We start from the raw sequence: 26,763 nt of genomic DNA, 5'->3' as shown, positions 1-26,763 counted from the left end.
TTCTGGACATTTACAAATGCCTTGTGCCAAGGGCATTTTCTTTATGAACTTGTGCAACTTTGCTGCTGAAGGGGTTGCTCTGATTTGTCAGTGCTGAGCACAAGCCAAGCACAAGGCACAGACAATGCCTGTGTGAAGGTTGGAGTGTTTGTGTTAGAGATCATGAAGGAGTGTGCCATCAATTTCAGTCATTCACTGATTCTTTAAAATTAATTTTTATTTATTTTAATTTATTTTTGTTGCTTTTCCCTATAGTTTTTATAAACTGTAGCTAATTTTCATTGATCACCATGATTTTGACGTAGTTTATTCTTCTTAAATTTTACAGGCACAAAGATTCAAATATTTTTGCTCCTTTTGCATTCTTTGTGCTGTATTCAGCATTGATGCATGTTGGAAATGGTTTGGCCAAGTATTTTACACAGAGCAGTTATTGATTGTTTTCCTTTCTAACTACAGGCTCTGCATGGAAGAGTTTTTTGATTCAGAAAAAGCTATATAGTTCTTTTCAGAACTCAGATTTCCAGAGTAGCTTCTTTTGTATTGTTATATTTGTGTGTATATATATGTGTGTTTGTATATATATATATATATATATGTACATACATATATATATAAAATATTATTGTTGAAGTCCAAGTGGATAATGTGGATGGCAGTAACATCCAGGCATTGTCTTGTCTGTACACATTCATATTCCTGTCTTCCAAAATTCTGCTTTGCCCTGGCAACTGGATACCTAGGAGTGTTGTCAAGAATTCCAGGATTATTGGCAGAGCAGGAGAATTTCATCGTGCCAAACATCTTTATTTTTGCTATTTCATTTAATGCCTTATGCCTCCTGCTCTCATTTTCTTGACTTCCTAATTACTTTTGTTTGGGTTTCTTTTTACCTATAAAGGAGGGATTAAGCCATGAAATTTACAGCAAAAAAGAAAACAGCCCAGATTAAAAGGGAAAGAAGAAAAGAGAAAATGTAATTGGTATAAAAGTTTTTTAAATGAAGTTTCTTATTATTTTTCTTTAAGTAGTGAATTATTCAGTATTTTGGTGTTAATAATTTAACAGAACCCAAAGTAAGATATCAGCAGGACGTGAGTGGGATGGGTGGTAGTTCAAGTTTGATCTAAAAGGCTTGCCTTTGTGTTGAAGTTGGGTTGAAGCTTTGATCTATTTATAATGAGTATTCTAAGGGTTTACTAATTATTTTAAACCTGAAGAGAATCTCAGGGTCCATTTTTCTGTTGGAAAGGAACCAAAAATAAACCTTGCTGGAAGGTAAAGCCAGAAAGTCATAAAGTTTGGGAATGTTTTTTAAAGTTAAAGCACGACCGCCTACTGGCTATAATTTCTGAAAAGTTTAGGGGGAAAATGTATTTTCTGTCTCCTTTTTATATTCTGTAGCATTAGGAATTTTCAGAGGTACTTCTTGCTGGAGATAAGACATCCTTTTTATATTCCATTCATTTAAAAAGTTTGCAGCTATAAAGTTGAAATGTGGGACTTTTTTTTTTTGTTTGTTTCTTTGGAATTATATTTATATTTAAAAACATAGGCCCATTTCTGTTGCTTGTGACATTTATTCTATTAACAAACTAAATTAGCACACATATTTATGAGAAATTGTGGGGTGCTAATACATTTACAATGGAAATATTATAAACTGTTTGTGATGGTACACAAGTACAACTTTAAAAATAAATCTGAATTTATATCTGCTTAGAACATTGCTCAAGATTTGGGAGCTTTTTTTTAAAACCATACTTGTGTCTGATCCATGCTTAATGCCATCTTTAAGGGCAATATCCTTATTCCACTTTGTACAATAATTTTGTAAAATTACAGAGACCCATACACTATGGAATTAAGTGCTATTTACATCATGTGAGAAATTTCCCCCTCCCCAATTTTCTAGGATTTTTTTCCAGTTTTCAAAGGATACTGACTACTTTAATGAATGCAAAATAGTTTCTTTCTTATTTATTTTCTTCCACTGAAACAGTATTTGGGATTAAAGGTGAACCTCTTTTCATGGTTCAAATAATTTTCATTAGCAGGAAGGAAAAACATGCCCAAAAAGCCTGGTACTGCAAAAGAATTACTTAAAGTGTTTCTGAGGAGCAATTTTTGCCTTTTCAATTATGCAAATGCTCATCAAGTTTTTGTCTTTGGCAATCTTTGGCTCCTACTAAAAAACTGACACTGACTTTTTGACCTGACACAAATGTAATTGCTGTGAAGGTTTTCTCCTGCCTTTGCCCTGGCACAAGATTAAAGAAATGCAAGTACTGCATTCCACAAATCAAGCTCATACTTACACCTGCATCTTATCCTTGTGATTAAAATTTTATGGAATCGTAGAATAATTCACATAGGAAGGAACCTTGGGAGTTTCTAGTCCAGATCTCTGTATGCTCAGAGCAGTGTCAGGAGTGAATTCAGATCTGATTGCCTTCGGCTTTGTCCAGTTAGGTCCTAACCTGCACTAAGCCTGCTCCAAGGCTTAATTATCCCAGCTGATGGTTTTTGGCCATAATATGCAGGCAGAACCTTCCTCATTACAGTTTTTGAGGCTGTCCCTCTTTCTCTCACTGTGCACCTCTGTAAGAGCCCAGCTTTTCCCTGCTGGGATGTTTTCCACCTTGGTAGTTCCTTCCCTCCTTGAAGCTTGCCTTTAGACTCAAAGACCTTTCTCTAAACCACTGAGGCAAAGTTTAGTTTCTCTTCTCTTTCTTCACTTTAATGTCCTGTGTATGGATGAGCTCAGTCATGAGTTCCCTGTGAGACCAAGGCCTCCTGGTATTTCTGCTGATTTTCCTGGGCATGGAGTGTTGTGTTTGCAGGAGGTTGCCCTAGCAGGGCTTCCAGCTCTCTGGAGATCCTTTTCTTTTCACAATTCTTCACACAGGATCTCACCCACCTGAAAAAAATCCCTTCCTGAGCTGGTCTATCCTCAGGAATTCCAGGGTCTGCACTCGGCCTTTTGCTGACATAATTATTTTCCAAAGAAACTGAGGATATCACAATAATAATGGGTATGGAGAAAATATTTTTAATAGCTGAATAATCACATTTATCATTATGTTTTTTTTTATCTATAACTAGACTTCTAGAGTGCTATAACTCAACAAATAATATATGGGTATCTCTTAATTAGCATACTCTTGTAACTAGAGACATTTGCCAAATTCAGAAAGGTGTAGGTGCTTTTTGTTAATTAATTACTGAGTAATCATTTAAGAATTTGTCACTGGGATCTAGAAGGAATGGGTAATGAGGCTGCTTGTTACAAAGTCAAATGAATCTAGATAGGAAGTATACAAAATGTGTTTTAAAATTACACCTAAGTGATCACTTTGTTGGCTGTACCAAATAAAAAGCTGATTAAAAAAAGCCTTTATCAGTTCTCTCACAGAATTTCACTTCCAAGGTGTTGTGCTTTAAGGTAAATAACACACATGCTGTCCATGATTAGTGACTGCAGCAAGAATTCTTGTTCACTGCCTTCAAATAAAGCATTTAAGGGGCAACATTGGTTGGGGCAACAATATTAGAGACAATTTGTGCCTTTTAAACCACAGATTTTTTTGCTATGCAAATGTGACTGATACAGGAGCTGAAACTCTGTAACAGTGAAACTTTCACAATGACAAAATTAACACTGGCTCCACCCAAAGTGGGGAAAAGGAAGTCTTCTTCAAGTCAATGGAAGTTCAATACAGATCAAAATAATATAATATATGGGTGTATTGTTCTTTTATATTGATTATATCTTTACGCTATTTGCTTTGTTGGGATTATACTGTGATAGAATTTGGCTTGGTTTGAAACATTTTGGTATTCATTTTTGAATTTAGAATATTTTTGTATTTTAAACAGAAAGATGGTTGGAAAAATGGTGGTCATATGGAAAGAAATCTTTTTTTTATTTCACTCAGGTTTTTTGCATCCTTTCTGTTTTACTAAAGTCTGTGGAAGAAGAGATTTTTAAAGCTCACAGAATCCTGTCTGACATGTAACTGGAGACCATATAGAACAAACCACAGTGCTGAGCAGCCATAGTTTATTGGGCAAAATTAATAACTAATTCCAATTTATTGTGTTCAGTTCTAGAATTTACTGAGTAATCCACATAAGATGTGATAGTCAGCTAAGTAATACACAGTAAACCAGATTGTTTTCTTCTCTGCTCTTTATTTTACCAACACAAGTGATGTAGAGAGGAACCTACAACTTGGTGCTTGTACACATTTGCCTAGGGGTTGTGACTGGAATCTGAAGAATGACTAAATGCACAATATACAGAAGATACCAATAGCTAGGACATGTGCAAAAGGATTATTCTAAACACATTGAGTTGTAATGAATGTTTTCATCTGATCTTTTAAGCCATGCTTATATCTGTTGTTATAGAGTATGTGGTGGAACAACAGCAATTTTGCAAAATAGCATATAAAAAAATTAAGTATTTTTTTTTCACCTCAGTACAAGAACACATTTTCTCACATGAAAAGAAAAATAAATTACATTTTTTCACCATAGCTTAAATATATTGTTGATATACATGAGATTTCATGTGTTCACTTGGGGAACATGGGGATATTCTCTGAGTATAAAAAGGAAACCTTTAAAAAGTTTTAAAAGCAGGAAATTTAGAAAGAGCTTTGGTTTATTTCTCATTATTTAACATAAATAAAAATACTTTTGTGTAACAACAAAATAAAAAGGAACAAAGAAAAGGAAAGAGGGATGCTTGAATGCCACCAAGGACTGGAAGTGTAAGCAACATACACAAATAACTTTCAAAAGCCCAGGCTGCTTTCTTTCAGTATTTACCATGTTTAAGCTCCCTGAAGACTGCCATAATTAGTTTTCTCCCTTACAAGTAATTATGAGCACCTGTAATTTAAAAAAAAAAAAAAAAAAAAAAAATTGTGTCTGAGATATGATCCCTCGGGTATTTTTCTTTTAGATCCTTCCTCATTTGCTCTTAGAAGTTCTTTTCCACTAACTTCTACTCTTGGGATACTTTAAATGGGATGAATTGTTCCTCTTCAATTACTTTTAAAACCAGGCGAGGCCTGAAAAAAAACACTTTCTCAAAATAGCAGCGTATCCCTCTTGTGGGAATTATGCAGTACCCCACACTAGGAGATCCTTTGGAGATTGAAAACCCCAGCATTATGTTCCTCTCCGCTTCCTCCTGCTCAGAGGTTCCACAGGTCAAACCCTACAGAAATTAATCTTCCATACCTGAATGTTGGCATTAGCTTTAAGCCAGAAGATTTGCTCTGAAAGAATTATTTAAGAGTAATTTTGCCTAATGCAAGGAACTGAAAGGATAATCCATGAAGTCTACAAAGAATTGCCCATTAATTTGACAAACCTAAACCACTGACTATCTGGGAATAGAACTTGATTCACTTTTTATTCTAAAACTGTATTGATCTTAGAATGTTCTTATTATTTTTTTCAGGGCAGTCGACCACTGATTAAATTTTGTGTATTTTCCTTTTCATAAGATATTTTGTAATTTCTCTATGCACTGCATCACCAGTACAAGCTGAGAGAATTATTCCTTCATATAAGCAAATTCTCAGTGATGGGAAAATCACTCAACACGATTTGGTTTAAAAAAGCACTTAGATTTAAATGTAGTTCACATCCTTCCATGTACACAAGGATAGAGACGTCTAGCCTAAGATTTTAAAAATTTGAGTAAATTATAAAGCACAGAACTATAAAGACTTCCCAGGTTCTGTATAAAATGTCCATTATGGGAATTTCCTCAGTCTGTGCTGATAAGGAATTCAACCCTTTCTGCTTTTTTTTTTATCCTCCTTTTGTAGAAAGAAATGCCAATTGTACAAGTTTAAAGGTGACATGCACTGAGGCTGACTGGGAGACCAGGAGCCCCTGTTGTACAGCTCAGGAAAAGCCTAACTGGCTCTAATTTTCATCCCTCTTCTAATCCTTCTTAAAGACAATGAAGAGAATGTGTTCTTGGAGAGCAAAAAACATCCACTATCTTTCAGCTGGATCAGTTTAAGAATTTCTCTGCCTTTCTAACGCATTAATATCAAACTAAGAAAAGGTTAATTAATACAGAACCCAGAAGTACAGTGTGCTCCAGAACACTCTTCTTTTATCCTGTCATACAAATACTTTACAAGAATGGTATAAAGCTATTTATGTCAGCCCTATGCTTGGCTCAGAAATTACCTATAGAAGAAGGTCTTTTCAAGGAGCAGTGCCCATTCCCTTTAAGGCCCCTGAATGTTTTTTTTTTGGGAATCAGCTCCACTTGGTTACATTCGACCTTTTGAAAGGACTGCATTCAAACAAAGAGGAGCTAATCCAGGTTTCTCAACAAGACTAAAAATGAAAGCAATCACTGGCTTTTCAAAACTTCCAATGGTCCTGGCTGGATGTGCTCACCTTGTAATTGTATTTTCCTCAAGAGCCTTTCTCCCAAATAAGAGGTTGGGATGCTATTGTAATGTCAAATCTGACTCACTGTTACAGTTGCTATTAAAAGTTAGCAGCTGTAATTAGGGAAGAATTTTGAAGCTGCACTGTTGTATTGTCAGTTGTAACAGCTTTTAATTATCTTATATTTTTCTTTAAGTGATCAGCTTTGCTGAAGTTGAATGTGCTTTTATCATTTTTGCTCTGGAAATGAGCTGACACATTTAATATAATTTAGATAGAAATACTGTTGCTGCAGAAAACAATTGGAATCTATGAACTTTTTAGAGGATTTTGAGCACAGGAGACAGCCATAGTGCTTAGAGGGATTTTGCCATCATCCAATTAAAATAGTCCTCCATTCTTTCTAATACCATTCTATCTGGTCTTAAAATGCGTAAGACTAATTACATTAGCCCACAGAGGCTTGCATGGCTAATACTATTGGCCATTTCCTCAAATAGAAGAATTATAAATGATTAAACACTTTGCAAATAATGGCAGTTTTGCTGCAGGACTCGATGGAATCCACAGATACTTTGTCATTCCCCCCGCTGGCTCGCAGCAGCCTGTGCTGCTCATCCTTGGAGTTGATGCCAGTGCTGGAATTCCAGCAGCCAATTCCATTGTCCTCCCAGCTTACTGCAGTCCGGGAGGAAACCAAACCCTTTTGTTTCTATTTCTACTCAGGACTTATGCTGAGGATAGAGAGAATAAAGACAGAGCCTTATAGCTTAGTCTGGTAATAGGACATGCCTTGTTATGCATGACTTCGCTCCCTTTAAATCCTTCCAGTTGTATTGGGGAAAAAAATTAGTTTTCCAGGGAAGGCTCCCGAATCTTGAGGACGTGGAAGAATGCAGCTGCTGTAGGAACCACAGAAGAGTCTGGGTGAGCAGACTGTCCTGTGGCGCTGTGCAGCAGCCTAGAAGGTGAGATACAGCTGAAGAAATACTGCTCTGTATTGTCATTTTTGGCAGGCAGCGTCCTTGTCAATATGCATGAGCACTCAGCAGAGAGAGAGAACCTGTCACCCAGGGGATGTTACACACTGATGACAACAACCAGGCACAGGTCCTCTAACATGTACTTAGATTAAGTTCATTTACAGTTGTCACTCCGAGAGAAGGAAAACTGCTAGGCAGGAAAGGACAAGCAGCATTGGTGGTGCAGCCATTCTTCCAGCATTGCCACTTTTTTGCATCCTGCTTCATAATTGATTCTTCAGGACTGGGAAAATGAAAGTTCTGTCTGCTTCAGCAGCTCCAACAAACCTGAAAATTAATCCTTATAATCCTTATATTATGATGTTCCCATGAGAGACCAATTTAGCCCATGACCACAGTGGGAAGACTCTCTCACTCCAGCATGTTGGTATTGGACTGGATTGTTTTAATAAATACTGATTTCATAGATAGCATTCATATCCAACTAAAAATTCACCATGGGAGAGATTCCCAGTCATGTTATGATTTTTTTCATGTACTCTCTTTTAAATTATCCCAGACTTTCCTGTCTCTGTCACACAGTCACTAGATTCTTCAGGACAGGGATTGCTCAATTTGGTTGGGTGGTTGGTTTTTTTTGTTTGTTTTGTTTTGTTTGTTTGTTTGTTTGTTTGGTTTGTTTGTTTGTTTCACTGTTATTAATGTTGAGGAGGTGTGGTGCCTTTCAGATCACAAAAGGAAAAGTTATCAAAGGGGTGTGGTGAGTGTCCTTTGTCCTTCTAATACCTGACTTGTAGATATCAAGAAATGGGTAATAAAACTATAATTTCAGAAAGGATAAGACCTTCTCCCTGTTAAACACCAAAAAAGCTCACAAAATGCTACAGGGGAATTTTATTGTTCAAATCTACTTATTAGAATTGAAGTTTGGCATGTGGGAGCATTAATTTATCACAGAGGAGAAGATTATTTTCTTTGAAACACATTCAGAATTTAATTCCTGTTCTAAGGCAGATGGAACACCTTGGCCTGGATTTTTGTTTGGGTGTTTGTTTTGTAAATATAAATGCCCACCAAAGTAAATCTCATTGGTAGGAAGTGGAGTGCAATGTCAACAGTGTTGGAGAGTTTGAGGCAGTTTTGTGGTCACTGTTGCCTACAGAGTTCAGTATCTTGGGGGAAGAAAATCTCTATTACCTTGAGCAGTTTTGTAAATAGTGGGCATGTTCTATTAAGTTTTGCTTTAATACTCAAAAGAAGTTTATTCCATCAAATGCTTTTCCCTCTTCCTTTTCCATATAATCACTGCATGTATACACACATATCTGTAGACACATAAATCCTAAATAAGTTTATAAATTGAACCAGGAGATTCAGAGTATTATGCTTTCCAGAGTAAATAGGTTTTTGAAAAAAAATATTTAACTTTGGCTTTCAGAGCACTGGATGAGATATGCAGCATTGGATACACATTTCCCATTGCTGGGGGAGCCCAAATTTCACTGTATTTCAGGGGTACCAAACCTCTGATTCTGACTAAACTATTTGTGATCTGACTTACTTTCATGGTCACGTGTCAAATAAGGATATTTTAAAATTAGTCTGTAGAATCTGAATAAGGAAATATTTCCAGTATCATCTGATACCTTTGAACACAGCCTTTCCATGGGCTTAAAATCTCACTATTCTGAGGAAAGCACTGAGGGTAATTTAAGTCTGAGTAAAGAAAGAAACAGTCTTTTTTACTTTGAGGGACTATTGCCTGCTTCTTGAGATTATTGAATTTTCATTCCAGTATAGAGAGAAGCAGTATATCGCCGAGATGAAACAGAAAGCTTAATAGGCACTATATCTCTTGATGTTTATAGAAACTGAGGCAACAATCTTAAAAAGACACCGAATTGGATTCTAAAATACTGACCCAAATGAATTAGGAGGATATAGCTCTTGGAACAGTACTGCCACATATGCCATTCATGGTATTAAGATATGACATTATTCTTAATTTTGTTTTATTAAATTCGAAATTACATGGGTTAGAGAATAATGGGAGATCATAGAATCACAGGATAAGCTGAGTGGGATCCACAAGGATTATTGAGTTCAGGTCTTGGCTCTGCACATCCAACAATCCCAGCTTGAGCACCCCTGGGAGAGGTCCAAAGTCTCCTGGAGCTCTGGCAGCCTCACAGCCATCACCATTCCCTGGGAAGCCTGGGGCAGTGCCCCACCACCCTTTGGGGAAGAACATTTTCATTAAAAAAAGACTGGCATTTCTTTTTTTAGGACGAGGCTAAGGTAATTGGAATCTTATAAGTACCTAGATTACCTACAGAATGAATTCTCAGAGAAAATAAGTGTGATTTTCTTAACGTGACAAATATGTGTATCTATTCCACATGTAAAATTGTTAAAGGAAACTGTCACAATTCTGCTTGGGGGCAGGGGGGACCCTTCTACTATTTTTGCAGAGGTTTAGCTTGGCAACGTGATTTTGCTGTCCGGGTGAGTTAGGTGGTGTTACTCCTTGTGAACACTTCAGGTCATTGCAGAGTACTTGTTATTGTCAGGCACTAGGTGGCCTGCTTGCTAAAACATCGTAATGAAGCCTTCTGCAGACAATTTGCAAAAGCACTGCTTGAAAAATGAGTAAATAAAAGTGCATTTTTAATTTGCAATAGAGGCTGAGGCATTTAAACTCGCCAATGACAAGTCCCAAACACGTGGAAGTCTACAGGTACTGTAACCTACCTGAAATCAGCTCAGCACACAATTATTTTGTTCTTGTCTTGCAGACAATATTTAGATAAAAAGATCAAAGTTTCCCACGAAAGGTGGGATACTGATTTGTATATTCTCTAAATCATATGCTCCTAGTTCCTCTGACAGCACGTAAAAGCTGATAAATGCAATACAGTATAGCATTTGGTTTAGCACCCTGATGGTTTGGTACCTTATGCCCAGAAACACAAAAAGGGTCAGTATTTATAGTTTCTAAAGGGCAAATATAACGCTAGTGTTCCAGGAGTTGTACTCAATCTGATCTGCAGAAAACCAGAATTAAGAGCAGCAAGCAAGGCAAGAGCTCCCTGGCTTTTTCTTGGTGGTTTGGTTTGGAGTGATGGAAGGCTGGACAAGGGCTGTGGTCTCTCAGTGTTGCCACCTGAGTCCTATGCTGGTACAAACCATGTTAAACTCTGTTTTTCAGCATTTCTGAGGTTTTCATCTGTTGTTATGTGACTCTTGTTAGTGTCAGTACATGTGTGGTGATCAGTCAGTAGGAGCTTTAGATATTGAACTTAAAAAAATAAATATATATATATATTATTTATTTTATTTATTTAAAATTTAATAAACCAATAACTTCAGTAACAAGCCTTCACTGAAATAGTTTTGCTGTTGAATTGAATGGCTAAAGTGATTAACTATGGAACGATTTCAATATGATTACTGAGCTTATTTATTTCAGGTCAGATGCAAGACTAATGAGATGCCTGAGATTAGAAAGACCATTTTACCTACCATTGGTAGAATTCTAGAATATTAGCGGTCAAGAAAGGTGCAAATTTTTTCTGTTCTGCAGAGACCACATGAGAAGGATGTTTCTGAACCAAGGGATGAACATAATCTCCATTCCACATAACACTATTGTGGTCATCAGCTTGGAAATTAATCTTGCACACATTTTTCAACTGAATTCCCCTAATGTCTCTGTTCTAAACCAGATAAATGAACAAACAAGAGAAAGCCACATTGCAGTGATTTCTAATTGTAGAGGAAAGGGCATTGTGTGGCTTGTGTAATTACATGTTTCGTTTTCTCCTGAAATCATACTAATTGCAACAATGGATTCAGGTAATTGATCGTATTTTTCTAGCACAGGAAAGATATTTCAACCTGATATTTGTGTCCTTTATTCTGACTAAGAGTAGAACACACCAGCAAATATATGGCAGAATATGGTGTGTTCCAAGAAAATGTCTGATTTTTTTTTTCTTTCCTCCAAGAAAACATTGCATCCCAATAGAAGAGGAACTATAAGAACTTGTTGTTTTGTGATCTGATCAAAAAGTGTATTCCTCCTTCTCCAGCCAAGTCTGAGCATGAATCTCTTGAATTGATTTCAAAGAAAGCAGACTTGGCAGGATTCCTCAGGTTACAGAGAACGATTCTCCATTTAAAGCAGTGCAGCATCCATCCACACTGCACTGAGAAATAAAGTGCCTCCTCAAACTCTGCCAAAAAGAGACAAAAAAATCTGTGATATGTGGCACACACACTCACACACACACACAAATGTCCTGTCACTAAAGCTTGTAGGAGAAGCAGTGAACAAATTACTGATGCATAGAGGAATATCACTGTGAGATGTCAGATTGCCTATAGGGATTCATCATGCCTGGATATCAGAAAATAGGTGTGATGTACTGCACCACATCAAACAGAGCAGAATTTTATTAAGAAAACAGATCTGCAGACTTTAAGATACTCTTTATGTACTGGCATATTTGAAAAAAAATCAATATATCTTATCATTTACTGTATGCATGGGACCAGCACCATGAAGTTGCAATAAGGATTGTGTCTGCTTTTCAAGACCACAGCACTTTAATATCTCCAGTTTCTATACCTGAATAGAACATTGTCCTAGGGAATTTTGCTATGGTGCATTTAATAGGTATCTTATATTCCACACAACTGAAATTGTAACTGATCTTAGTAACAGAACACCAAATTTTCTTTACTACACAGGATGTGAATGTCATAAGTTCTGAGCTTTTATTTTACTAGAAATCATTAGGAGTTCTGACCGGCACATTATGAGATGTTAAAGATTTGAAATGTTATTATTTTCTCTATTCATTTAATCACAAATCAATATTTCTGCTCCTTATACCAGTAATAGATGGAGCAGTTAATCTTGTCACTGTTGTTCTTCCATCTTGTGAGGCAACATATAATTATGTCCTTGTGTCACTTGTGTTGATCTTGTTTAAGAGATTCAAAACAACCTCTACATAGAAAGGAAAACATCAATTTTCTTGGCAGGTCTTGGATTTGGAGGCATAATTAGCTGATGTAAAGGAACCGTCTATCAGTTGTGTCTGCATGACATTTCTATTACAACCTAATACAAATGTCTAATTTCCAGAAATAATCAAAATATCTTTGGTCATTTTTAGTTTCTTGAAACAGGCAAAGTAACCAAAATGTGAAGCATGATAAAACTTACAAATGATACAGTATTTTGTACAACTTCATGCTATTAAAAAATTCTCTTTGTTGTAATTTTTCAGCTAATAGACTGGTTTGTGTTTTGTGGTATTTTTTTTGTACCCCTTTCAGACTTACAGCTGAATCATATCAAGTGGAGAAGTCACTCCATTTATAGCAAAAAATTTTTTTTTCACTTGGGTTTGTGGAGTAGGAACATGACTTTTACACAAAAGAGAGGAAGGGGGATATATATATATATCTATTTGAAACTTGAATCATTGTTCACACGACTCCTTTAAATTTCTCCTCTTGTAATTTCTGCTTCCAAGAACTAATATGTGACTTTCTTAGTTCTGTGTAGTGAACCAGTAATGATAGAATGCATCAAGGTCCATGATACTGGGTGGGAAAATGTGTTTCAACAGGACTTTTAAAAGCTTTTCCATGAGCATAGTGACCTACAGGATTCTCATATACAGATGCACACTGCTCTCATTATTAGTTATACCTTTTGAAGCTGTTTGTCCTGTTGAACTGTGTCAAAATAAGGAGAATCGGTGGGTGTAGAAGAAGGGGATACAGGTGACCTCACCCCTAATGAGTCACAGCTGAATCCAATTAGGATGAGTGAGATAAAAGAGGGGGGTGAACTGGTGAGGGGACGATTATCATGGAGGGGGAATCTTGAGGAATGGATCGTGAAGCAGGATCCTGGGGAAGAGAATCACTGCTGTGAGGTCAGGCTGAGTCTGCAGTAAGAGCCTGTTGCTGGAACCTGCAGTCACAGTCTAGATAGGTATAAGCCTGCAATCAGAGTCTGCACACTCATTGCTGCAGACACAGTCTAGCTAAGTATGAACCTGCAGTCACAGTCTAGCTGGGTAAAAGCCTGCAGTCAGATGCTGCAAACTAATATATGAAGTCATAGTTTAGCAGGAAATAGCCAGCAGAGGCTGCAAAGGAAACCTACAGCAGGAACTTGCTGCACCCGGAGTCAGTGAATAGTTGGAGTGAAGATGGCCAAGCCATGAAGAGGAATAAACCAGGACCCTTTTAATGCTGTGATAAACAAAAAGTCTGTGACTCGGCTCATTTTTACCCTCTAATAAGAGGGCTACTGCAACAAATGGGAAATAGCATCCCAAATATTCCAAACCTCTCTGTTCTCCATTACAGGCCTGGGTCTGCACATCACTTGTGTCTGGAGGTCACTGACAGTAAGCTGGCCACACTGAGTCAGTGGAAATACAAATTTCTAGCCAGAAATATTTTGTCCACCTTGCAGAACCTTAATTGTTGGTAAGATTCAGTGAGAAGGCAGGAAAAGAAATAAAAAATTGCATTTCCCACTATTTGAGTACAGTCTATGAAGGAGGTGCAGTGTCTTCATGACCTTTATGGCTCTGGGCAAAATGTTAAAAATCAGGTTTTCTGAGCTTGTTAAGCAACAGCTTTACCATGACAGGCTTCAAGAGCATGGCCTGACCTTTGTAATACAATCTAAAATTAAGCACTTAATGCTGACACATAGCAGTCTATGAAAATATTTAATAAAGCTCTGTTATTGAGGTGTGTAGGCAACTTAACTTTTTGCTTAAGTTAAGGAATTTTATTTCCAGAACTATAGTTCCAACAAACCCTGTAAAACCTGGAGAAGACGCCACTGGTTTCACTGGGCTTTGAATCAATTTAATTGTCGGCCAGAACTTCCACTTCTTAAACCATATTTATTATACAGGTAAAACAAAATTTAAAGAATCAAGCCCTGCACATCAAATTGCTGTAACACATTTTAAAGTACCCTTACAATTCTGTTTTATCCAATTTTGTGACTCTTCTTACTGAGTACTTTTTTTTACAAGTAGTTTTACTGGTTTTTGGTAGCTGCTTTCTCCTAAATCAAAACAGCTCTGCTGCATCATCTCCATGGGATGATTTAGTTTTCAATCCGCTTTCCAGAATCACTTCAGTGTAGAATTCTCTCTGGCACAGAATTGCTTTGAGAAGCAATCCATGTGTTTGCAGTCTCTGCAGCAGTTTGGGGATCTGTCAGGATGGGAGGGGTTTCACCAGAACAGTGAAATGTTCTGGTGTCATTTTGGTTTTTAAGATAACAAAGGAAAAGGCTTTACAATTTTGTGAATGTAAACCAATAAAATTAAAGAGGTATTTTTGTAATTTAAAGAAGTATTTTATTGTTATTTTGTTATCAGGCCACCAACTGAGACAGGCAGCAATTCCTATCACAAGGATTCCATGGCTAAAGATGATGATTTGTATTTGTGTTCTTGGAACAAAAAAATAAATATTTTTCTTACCTGAGGGTTGTGGAGGGAGTGAGAATCCCCTGACCATGACAGGGCAGATGGGGAAGAACCACCCTGCCTGAGGGCAGGAAGGAGAGTGGCATTTGCTCATCATCTGCTTTCTGTTTATATTCTGACATAACTCAAAACTCTGATAGAAAACCCAAATTCTGATGTTGTTCTGTCCTTGGAAAAGCCTTGCTCTCCAATCACCTTTCCATAGGAGTTTTCTCTTGCACACTGCCATGTTTTATTCATGTGGTGTGTTTAGATAGAGCCAGTTAGCTAAAAAATGTGTTGATTGCTTTTCTGCTCAGGGGCCCATCCATAAATTATGAGAAAATTCCATCCAAGATGTGCAATTAGTTCTCAAGTTCATGGTACTCTTGGAGCTTCCAGAGTTGAGTTTATGATTTCTAAAGATGAATTCTCATGTATGGTATCCATATGTTGCCTGTGACAGCTTTGGGCAGAGAGTGATTGGGCTGTTAATTGGTGAGATAGGAGTAAGGTATAGAATATGCAATTTATGGTATATTTGATATTTTAAACTCTTGACTAGTACATTATAGTTTGATTCTAATTTGCATTCAAGATACCTTTAAGAAGAACAAAAAATCCCATATGAAAATGAGCATCTCTGCTGCTACTGGACGAAAAAACTGGGTTATTTTTTTTGTTGTTGATTTTTGGTTGTTTTGTTATTCCAGTATGTTCTGCTAAGGCAAAGAGAAACTGATGAAAACAGCAAAGTTTAGACATCTTTTTGGAGTCCAATATATGTATTCTGGCACCCAGGAGAACGTTTTTCTCCTTCAGGAATTGGGTGCAACTAGCAGAAAATTCCAGATATCCTGAGTTTAACAAGAATTACAGAATGTAAATAGAATATTTTTCTTTTCCTTTTAAGTCATGACTTAAAAAACAAACAAACAAACCAAACCAAAAAAAGCCAAAAAAAAAAAAAAAAAAAAACCACACCCAAAAACAAAAACCAAAAAGCAAACAAAAAAGCCCCCCAAAATAGCAGTATATTTAATTTCTTTGTTTCTTTTTAGACATTTTGGGAACAGTGCTCTCTACTCTTCACAAATGGTTATGTAACAATAAATGACTGTGCTTTCCTCATTTCTGTGTGTGGAACTCAGGGGGTTGAAAGAAGGTGACTGATTCCTGCTCCTCTGGAATTCATGGAATCTGTATGCCTGGGCTCTCAGTAGAATTGTGTTTGGAATAAGCAAGACAATATAACACAATATTACCAATATAATATCATCCCTGCCCTGATTCTCAGCTACTGGAACTGTTTGGTAGACACTCTAAAATGTGGATTTTTACCTGTGAGAAATGAAAATTATTAACTGTCAGTGTGGCAGTAAAGCAAAATGCAATATGTATGAAACAGGTGATCTTGACAATTGCCACTCCAAAGGATTTGACACAAATGACTGAAATCAGATTGACTTCCATTTTTAAACAAATAAAAATGTGTTTTACGTTGGAGTGCATCCAACAGCCACATATGTGGTTCCACATAGTTTCTTACTGCAGTCCCATATTCTCTTGCCAGTGGTTCATAGATGTTTTTCCTTATGTTTGTTTTAGCAGAGATTTAATTTTCAGATTTGAGGCGTGAACAGATTTTCAAGTACTAAAACCAGAGCAATTTCTACTTGATTGGTAAAATGTATTCATGTAGTACAAACACACAAATAAAATGCAAAGGAAATTACATTATGAATCATACCATTAACAACTCGATTTTTGTGATGTTTTTAGAAGTCAGTAATTGAATTATAGTGAATATGTATTTGAATTTGCAGAGCAATGTTCTGTTCACTTCAGAGTTGTAGTGGTCTGCAGCTTTGTAGGGGATTTAGTTTGATTTTTTGGGTATTTTTTACTCTTTTTTTCCTCCCTATTTGTTCAGGCATCCCACCATTTCTTTCTAAGAAAACAAAAATAGCCATCAGAGAGATCTTCAGATTTTTTTCCAAGATTTCTGTTCTCAACCTTTAGCTTTTAATCAGCTCCAATGCAAAAATGTTTCACTGCTAAAAGCAGGACCATTTCCTAGTGTCACTGGTATATAAATAAATTTGACACTGCATATTCTCACAGGTCTCTGAAATAAGTTACAGGATATTTTTAAAGTATTTCCTGGGTGGCTGCTAGATGCATTTTCCCAAATGTGGACTGTACTTACTCTTCTAGTAAAAAAAGGACTTCAGCTTTAAAGGGATTAATTTGCAACAATTAAAATAAATTACTCGTTATGCCATATATCAATGTGATTGAGTTTAATTTGTTCAGCATGCTCACTGCCTGTTGTGTATTTATAATTCTGTTCACTGTTTCCAGCATTTTGATACAAGTTTTAATCAACACTCTTCCTATTAGTTGCAGATTGCTATCAGGAATAAAGAATTCTAAGAATTTATCAGTTGCTTGTTTTCCACACCTTGGCTGCTCATGTGGCTTGACAAACCTGTGTTTTGGTCATTAACTTTTTACTTCCTCAAGTGAAGAGCATTTCTTACCCCCCGTGATAACAAGTAATAAAAAGCCTAAAAGTACTCTATTTTTAAAGAAATGAAGACCCTGAATCAGGAGAGCATGGAACTCTAAGCAAGCTGTGCCTCTCACTTAATTCTTTTGTTGACTTAAATGGATGTGGGTTGATATTTTCTCCTGGTGATAAGAATTTCCAGTTTCATTTTGTTCATCACTGAAGAAAAATCAAATTAAAGAAACCTCATTGAAGTCAGTACCATCAAGCTCATAAAAAATAGATCAAAGAATGAATCAGTCCCTTAGTGGATTTAGAGTAAAATCATATGAGGGAATGAATTTGAAAGCCCTGATAATATAACAAATTGTCTGTTTCTCTTTGAGGTAGGTCTTTTTCTTTGACTATGATAATGAAATGTCCTGTGTAGGGAGTGGATCCTGTGGATAAATATTGATGGCTGCAAATAATTTCTGTTTGAAACACTATGGAGCATGACGGCGAGTTCAGGTGGGATGGTGGCATTTGTGCCTTAAAAAAAAAATGAGGGGAATTTCTGTCTGGCAGCAGCTTTGTGATGTTTCCTATTGTCATCAAAACCTGTAAAATACCTGTAAATTCTGAACCTTTTAAAAAATCAATCCCTCTAAACCCAGCCAGTTCCTTAAACTAAACCTGGGCTGTGTGGTGGCAAAGGGGAGACTTCACTGTGTGCAGCCAGGCCAATGAGTTGTGACAAATTAAAAAAAAAAACAACAATCCAACACCTCCCAAACACTAAAAACTTACAGCATCAAAAAGTTCCCACTTTGGGGTAATGCTGAAATCTGTATCAGCATGGTCCAAGAATTCAAAACCTGTGCAGACCTGCCTATTTGTCAGAGGGCAATTTGGAGGGAGCCCCAGTGAGGTGGAAGAATTGCAGAGTATCTCTCTCGTCAGTGAAATAATGTAATAATCATGGTATTGACTGACAGATGGAGCTGTGTCATGGGGATCTTTTGCTCTGAGAAACACCATTTTAATACAGGGATTTAAATATTCCTGTTTAAGGAGCCCACAGTGGATTAGCAGCAAATGAAAAGGATATGATATTGAAAAAGTGTGGTGTGCTAGCTAAATATGTCCAAGTAATTAAAATAGGTTCGGGAATATAAAGATAAGAATGGGAGTGATATTTTCAGGGTTTCTTCTCTACTATGATTTCAATAATTGGATATTGATGTAGCTTTGGACTTCAATAACTCTCATTTTTAAAAATTATACCATTTTCTTTGGACTTGATATGGCAATTACAAGATATCACCACAGCTTGTTTTTTCTGCTCTTGATTCAAATCTGAATCCAAGTGTCAAGGAATGGTGTTGTTTTTTCCAATCTGAAATGGACACCTGAACTCTCCTACCCCCTTTACTACTTTTCTGAGATCATCTTAAGGAAGAAATAACAAGTTCTGTAATAAGGTAAAGGAATTCTCACTCAGGTGGGACCAGATGGGGCCTTGTGTATAAAGAACAGATTTAGATTTTCTACCTTCACATCCTGCTCCATTAGGTGGTTACAGTTTTTAAATTCTCTCTACTTTTCAAGGTATGATTTGACAGCTGCTAAATGAAGATGATAATGAACAGTGTTAATATTTAAATGACACCATTAATATTTGGTGTATTGGAGAAAAAAAAGCCTGTATATTTGAGTGCATAGGCAGCCAGATGAAGAAAAGCAAGTTTAAAATTTATTTCACCTCCTCCCCTCCATCTTGTCCATCTGGGCCATTTGCCTTCCTAGTTGGGAAGTCAACAGCACAGACAGCAATGCATTCTCTTGAAAGCTGGGAAAATGGCTTGGCAAGCTTCATGTAACCTTCTGTTAAACAATTTGATTTGTTCTTAATTTTATTTTTTTTTTAACCTCCTTAAAAAGCGTGAGCAAGTGCTGGAACCCATGAAAGGTCCTTCAGGCTTGGGCTGCTCTATTCAGCCTTCTCTACTTTTGTGTTTCCTCAGTGTTCCAGGCTGGAACACTTGGATTTCATAAATGCCTTTGCTTGCTAGAAAGTGCCTCTTGCTCCTGTTCTTTGCATTGCTGTTGCCATAGTATCCCTATCAGTGCTATGGCACAAATGACAGGCAACGTACAGCTATGACTTTATAAATAGGATTCTGGAAGAACAACACTTTCCTCACGACAGAAGATATTCTACTCTTTATCCAAGCAGCAAAATTGTGTCACGTTGGGAATTTTTTTTTCCTCCTTAAAGGCCTGAAGCTCTGGAGCAGAGCTTCAAGACTGTTACTGGAGTTATTTTGAAAGAAAAGGAACAACTTTTAAAAAATAGTGTGTTGTACAGAAGTTCAAGCATTGTAAACCACTGTTGGTTGTTTTTTTCCTGCTAAACCAACACTGTCTATTACATGTCTATACCCTTTAGTCACTCAGGAAAATCTGTGACAGCAAGACACCACAAAAAGTCGTGTTAGCATTTCTCTAATGTGGTTTATAAGTGTGTTCTGCTGTTTCTTCATGCTTTAAAGTGTTTTCTTTACTATGACACAAAAAGAATTTCAACAGAGTTGATCAAACTTGGTTTAAAGTAAAAATATGCATAATAGTGTAATGCCAAGTTCCACCCTGCAGTTTTCCTTAAAAAACTCTTTTGAGTCCTGCTGTTGTTATTTTATAATCCCTGGAAACTCCACTGCAGATGCAACTGGGGTTAAAGGCTTATAATTTCGTTTGAATATAAAGTATCTCCTGGTATGATCTCAACTTTCAGAACTGATTCATGAATATTGTTGATGAACTTTTTAGATTGTTGCTTTTATGTATTTAACCTCATATTGCTTTTTTTAAAAAAGAAAAAGTATTTATTTGGAAGACTTCTATGCCTGTTTGTACAATAACTTTATGTAATTATCACTTATGGGAAACACCATCAGTATTGCCATAGAAGAATTTGGGATAGGGATTAGAATTGGGTTTATATTTATGGTTGGTGTTAGTTTTTTTTTCATTTCTTCCCCTCAGAAATGTAAATTTAATATATTATTCTATAAACATCAGGATTTTTAAGAGGTTTTTACCCCTGCTCTGTTATTTTTCATTTTAATTTGCAATAGAGAGGAAAAAGTGGCAGAATAGTTCCTTCTAGTATGCACAAAACATGAAACCATTCCGATTTTTCTTTTTTTTTTTTTTTTTTTTTTTTTTTTTTTTTTTTTTTTTAATTTTTTAGGACAGAATTTCAATATCAGCTTTTCACTGTAATCCATACATTTTTATTTGTGTTTTCCATAGTAAACAATGTAAATATATTCGTTTCAGTAATAATGGATACAAAGATGTGCTTTCCTGAAATAAGGGCTCTCTGCAGGTTGAATGTATGTGAGCAATTACTTTAGTGGGGTGCTGGAGCTGCATTTAAAGAGATATAAGACGGTTAATAAATAAAACTATAACAGCCAAACTAATACACTTGTACACTATCACCAAGTTATTTATTAGGCTCACACTGCTACCATGGGGTTAACATAATGATAATCAGGACCTGCTGGTGACTTGCTTATTTGCATATTTAGAATGGGACATTAAAGGTTTTAAAAAAGCTGTTGGTCCTACACTATTGTTTCACTTTGGACACCTGGTTGGTGCTGCTTTGGGTGTTGTGAATCCCTGAAGTCCAGTGATAAATCAGGGAATTCTCATCCCCTTCTCCCCCATGTCAGAATTCCCTCCAGGTTAATTGAATTGCTTAGGAAACAAAGCCTTTTTTTAATAAGAGGGGACTTGCAGAATTGGGGTTTTATTTCACTTATAATAATGAAAATTGCCTAATTTTCTCCTTTGTATAATCATGAAGCCAGAAAATGCTGTCCAGTTAAATGGTGCTGATGTGGAGATCCACCTTGCAGACCGAGTTGGAGTGTTCTTCATCTGTCACTTGCTTCTAACCCAAAGCAGTTTGCAGTGTTCGAGCGGAATAGCAATATTAATTGTTCCTAATCTGTTTCACTGCAAAATCAGAGGGTTTAGTCTAAATTAGCCTGCAAGTGGCAATGCAGAAAGGCAGTAACTAAGGGGTGAAGGCAATTACTGGCATCAGTAATTTCTTCAACCGCTGCAGCTTGATCTGCAGAAGTAAATCAATCTACGCTATGACAGGGAGAGTAAAACAAGAAGAGACAGGAAACAAAATTGCACTTCTACCTGCACAGTGAAAAGAATGTAGATGTGTTAGCACAGGTATATTTGAAACAGATGCTAACCTGATGGGAGCTAAGATTTCATTTACTAGAAAAATCACTTTACATGGAACTCTTGAACATTTACCTTAGAGAATTGCTATCCTAGCAGATCCTAAATTCTGGAATGGCAGAATTATGTAAATATTAGGCAAATATTCTATACATGGAGTTCAAGAGAGTGATTTATCTCTTAAAAATTCTTGGCTGAAGGTTGTATGGAGCTACACAGATATCTGTGTGTACCTCTAAGTCCTCCTATTCCACTTCCATTTTTCTTGAGGCTGTTAACAACCTCAAGGAGGGAATATATTGTAATCAGAAACCAGCTTGCAAAGTACAGATTTTTTCCTTTGTGCAGAACAAGTTTGTATCTCCCTTTAAAGGTCTTAGTGTTCCAGGGTCCTATGAAAGGGTATCACCAAATATAAAATTATATGAAATTTCTTACAGGTCACTAGGGAGATCTCCACACATTTTTGGCTGAAGTTCACCAGACTCCAATTAGATAGTAACATTTTCTTTCCAGTTTAAGCTCCTGAATTAAAAATATCCAGATTTCTTTGTTGTTGTTAACAAACATTACATAATTTTGTCAGTGCAAAACCTGGGAGGAGAATTAAGACAAGTGTTTTTCCATTCCCATATTTACACAAGAGGTATAAAAAGATCTGGTTCTCAGCAGATGGTTGCTTGCAAACTTCTTGCCTACTTTTTTCTTAGGAAACAAAAAAGGAAAAAAAAAAAAAAAAAGAAAAAAAAATGAAAAAAAGAAAAAAGAGGACAATATGGCAGAGAGATCAAAGGAAGAGATTTCCTAAGGAGCAAAGGAAAATCTCATGCTGGAAATAGGGGATTCCTGTACTTATTTCTTCATTCAGTATGATCTAGCCCTAAAATTCTTACCTCAGTATTTATTTAAGGGTTTCAAGTAAAAAGTTGTGCAAGGAAGGATTTTTAAGAAGGATTGAGTCAAATGTGACTTTACTAATGAGGTTTTCAAACAGTTCCTGTTGTTGTTGTAGGAAAGGTTCTCCTTTATTCTCTCTTACGCTTTAGTAACACAATATTCTGTGACTTTTAAAGCATTTTCCTTTCCCCTTTTTCCCAGCTACTCCTGGCGTTCTACACGAATACTCATTAGTCATTCTGGAGATGGACTTGCTGTCTGGAACCTACCTCTTGGCAGTCTTGTTGGCCTGCATCGTGTTCCAATCTGGCGCGCAGGAGAAGAATTACACCGTGCGGGAAGAACTGCCTGAAAATGTCCTCATTGGCAACCTGCTCAAGGATCTCAACCTGACGCTGGACCCGGACGTGCCCCTGTCCTCCCCGCTGCAGTTCAAGCTGGTGTACAAGACTGGGGACGTGCCCCTGGTGAGAGTGGAGGAGAACACGGGGGAGATCTTCACGGCCGCCAACCGCATTGACCGCGAGAAGCTGTGCGCCGGCATCTTCAGCGAGAACCGCTGCTTCTACGAGGTGGAGGTGGCTGTTCTGCCCGACGAGGTGTTCAGGCTGGTCAAGATCAGGTTCCTGATCGAGGATATAAATGACAACGCCCCACTTTTCCCCTCGACAGTCATCAATATCTCTATCCCTGAGAACACAGCCATTAATTCCCGCTACTCGGTCCCATCTGCCATCGACCCGGACATCGGCGTGAACGGTATCCAGCATTATGAGCTCCTCAAGGTGGGTTTCTTTCATCCTTTTCTGTTGCTGTCTGTATTGCTGTCCTCCCACGAGTGTTGCCAGTCCTCACCAACCCTTCAGAAACCCAAAGCTGTGTTCTGCACTCGGTAACAGAAACCCAAAGCTGTGAACGGCAGTTGCAGGTCCGTGTTAGAATGCGAATCCGGAGCCCTGAGTTCATTCCGGTGCATCTTATCCTCACTCTGTGGGAAGCTGTTTGTGTTGATGTATAACTGTGTGTGATGAAACATCCACCTCTCCATGAGCTCTGCACCAGCATTCACAGTGTTTGTGCTCTTTGGCTGACAGTCTTCTTGGGCCATTAAGAATGTGTCCTTATTGCCACTAACATGACAGCACCGAGTGCAGACGTATTTTGTGCTGTTCCATTTTTATAGAAACATTTTTTTTTTCATGCCTTTCTTGCACAGTTGTTGGTCTTGAGCAGTAGAACTTGGCCCAAAAGTTGATGTGATGCTAATCTGTGTATTGATGAGCTGTTCCAGAGGGAAAGAGTCTGTTTGTCAAAGCAGCTTTGTAATGTCTGGGCAGCAGTAGCTCCAAGATGTGCATGAGTGGAAGGAGAGCAGTGCCAGTGACCTTGTAAGAGCAGATATTTCATATTCTTGCTTCTTTTATTCTTTCTAGAAAGTAACAGGGGAGTTGGGATTAGGAAACAGAATAACACAACATGTGATGTTAATATAAACAAGAGCATGTGATTGCTAAATAAACGATCACTTTCCTTTGAGTTTACCGACTCAAACTTGACAATAGAACAGAAACCTACCCTGAAACTGTTGGGGGAAGCTGAAATTGCCCTCACTTTCTTTGATTTGGAATAGGAGAGTAATTTGTGGTTTGGCTGCTCAACAACCAATCTGACCCTCCTTACTGCCAGAAGAATATAGATTATATTATCCAATATATTGCTTGACTGACTGGATAGCTGATATTCACTGATATCAGTATTTACCAGCAATTTAATAAAAATAAAGCTTTGCCTTCTTTTAAGTCTTTTAAACTGCTTGGAACCTGAAGTATTTGTGGCAGTGTGGGTGCTAAGGAGTCACAAAGACAAAAAAAATTCTCTTTCAGGAAACTGTGTCTCAGTGGGCATTTCTGGCTAGCTATAAAAAAAAAATATATATATATAGAAAAGAAAATATCCCACACATGTCTGTCTGCTACCAGTGCAGCCAAGGAACCTAAAACTTTCCAAAAACTTACCATAATATTTGAAGTTTTTGTAGTAAGCTCTTTAAAACTTTTTGTAAGTTATAGGTAGGAGAGCAGGTGTATCTACATGTGTGGGGTTTGTTTGGGGTTTTCTTAGCTAGCTAAGCAGAAGCATCCAGTAGGACAGAGTGTTCTTTATGTGGCATATTAAATGAGATTTTGGGGAAGGAATAACAGTATATCAATATACTAATAAATAAATTAATATACAAATATATAATATAGTAATAAAATTAATATTATTTAATAGTATATTAAATAAATAGCAGCAGGAGTAGAAAATAATAAAAAGGAAAACTGTAGAAAATGGCAAAATCAGGAGTCCCTGGGCCTGAGGAGCAACAGTTCAGATCACCATGATAGCAGTCTTGTTTGGTGAGCTTATTTTTGGCCTGTGCATTCAGAGGGAGAATCTACCAGATCAGCAGAGTGGGAACACATTTGTGCCACATGAGTGGAAGCTCATCTGAAATCCACCTTGTAGCTCTGCCCAAGGCCTTGGCTGGGGGATGCAGTGCAAGAGAAGAAGGTCTGCCTGACAGGTTTTTCACCAAGAAATGTGCAAATAACTTTTAAATATCAAATTATTTAATTTTTAATTAGGGAAAAAAAAAAAAAAAAAGATGAGTTACGTGTTTATGCAAGTGTCTCTGAAAAATCTGCTTTTGCCATGTCAAGGAAATGAAGGTGGTGATGTTGGACACACACTGGTATGAGTGGAAGTCCTGAAATCTTGTGCTGCATGTGCTGCAAACAAAATAATTCGTGAAATCACAGCCTTGTAGACAGATTTTCTAAAATAATTAATTGCATTTTTCCCTTGAATGCCTGCTGGTCAGGTGGGGGTTTTTTTTGAGTTATGGATCTACTGCCTTATAATGAGGCAGCAATTTCACATACCTTGGAAATTACAAAAGAGGAGTTTCTGGCAGTTAGACACCATTTGGAATAGTATTTCTGGAATAGTATTACCAGTATTATTCTACTAGTAATTTTTGGAATGTTTATAGCAAAAGTAATAATAAAATGGATTAAACCAAAACAACACAACTGAAAAACGGAAAATAAAACAATAACAAAACAATACAATACAAAACAGACCAAAACAAAACATCCCTCCCTGAAAAAAAAAAAAAAAAAAAAATAGAGGATTCTGGTGAACATGGAGGAAACGCAGCCTGTATTTCCTACAGCAGGGGAAGTCCAAGAAGATAATTAGAGGGATTAAGCACCTTTCCTATGAAGAAGGGCTGAAAGAATTCAGTTTCTTCATCCTGGAGAAAAGAAGGCTCCAGAGTGACTTTATTTAGACGTTTCAATACCTGAGGGGGTTTTGGAGAAGACCTGGAGAGACAGGACAAGGGGAAGGGCTTTGCTCTGACAGAAAGTAGGTTTAAATTGGATATTGGGCAGGAATTGTTCCCTGTGAGGGTGGTGGAGCCCTGGCACAGGGTGCCCAGAGCAGCTGTGGCTGCCCCTGGATCCCTGGCAGTGCCCAAGGCCAGGTTGGACATTGGGGTTGGAGCAGCCTGGGATGGTGGGAGGTGTCCCTGCCCATGGCAGGGGTGGAACCAGGTGATTTTTAAGGTCCCTTCCAGGCCAAACCATTCTGGGTTTTGTGACATACAAAGATGCTTCACTGGGGAGGTGAAGAAGGAGAGGAAGGGTGGGTGATGCTGAAATACCTGGAGGGAGGGTGACAGGCACACCAGGGTGATGCTGCTGTCACTTCCCTTCTCTTCCCTCCCCAAATATGCTTTGTGTGCATCGTGCTGCTCTGGTTTTTGGTGTGTGCTCTGAAGGTGCTGAGATCTGCTGGCTTCTGATAAATTTGGACTTTTCCTTTCTTTTATGAGCAGCAGCAAGCAGAAATGTGGGGGGACTGCAGCGCAGGAAGCTGCTGTGCCCTCTGAGCAGGATGGGTCCAGCAGGACTGACGTGGCACTGGAGGGAATTTCGGGAATCACCAAAAATGATATGAAATGTGTGGGGGCATGGCAGCTTGGAGGGGGCAGAGGAGTGGGGAATAAGGGGAGGTAGGTGTGGAAATCACTTCTTACAAGCAGAAAAGCTGATGCTTTAGTGTATGTGCACCAGCAGAGTGAAATGCGTTGCTCTGTGTTTTGGATAGAAAGTAATCA

The 26,763-nt window shown here is 37.5% G+C and overlaps 1 protein-coding gene across 2 annotated transcripts in view; it reads left to right on the top strand.

Annotated features, from left to right (window-relative positions):
- The window catches only part of PCDH11X (protocadherin 11 X-linked), a 204,218-nt gene that overhangs the window by 22,245 nt on the left and 155,210 nt on the right, over positions 1-26,763 (top strand). For both annotated transcript variants that reach the window (XM_066340005.1, XM_066340006.1), the window contains exon 2: positions 22,800-23,383. In XM_066340005.1, the coding sequence (XP_066196102.1) occupies positions 22,844-23,383 (540 nt within the window). In that variant the 5' untranslated portion in view covers positions 22,800-22,843. The remainder of the gene's footprint in view (positions 1-22,799; positions 23,384-26,763) is intronic.

Source organism: Sylvia atricapilla, chromosome Z, assembly GCF_009819655.1.
Source record: "Sylvia atricapilla isolate bSylAtr1 chromosome Z, bSylAtr1.pri, whole genome shotgun sequence".
NCBI classification, from domain to species: Eukaryota; Metazoa; Chordata; class Aves; order Passeriformes; family Sylviidae; genus Sylvia; species Sylvia atricapilla.
The sequence above is the reverse complement of the archived record's forward strand: the minus strand, read 5'-3'. Positions and strand labels throughout refer to the sequence as shown.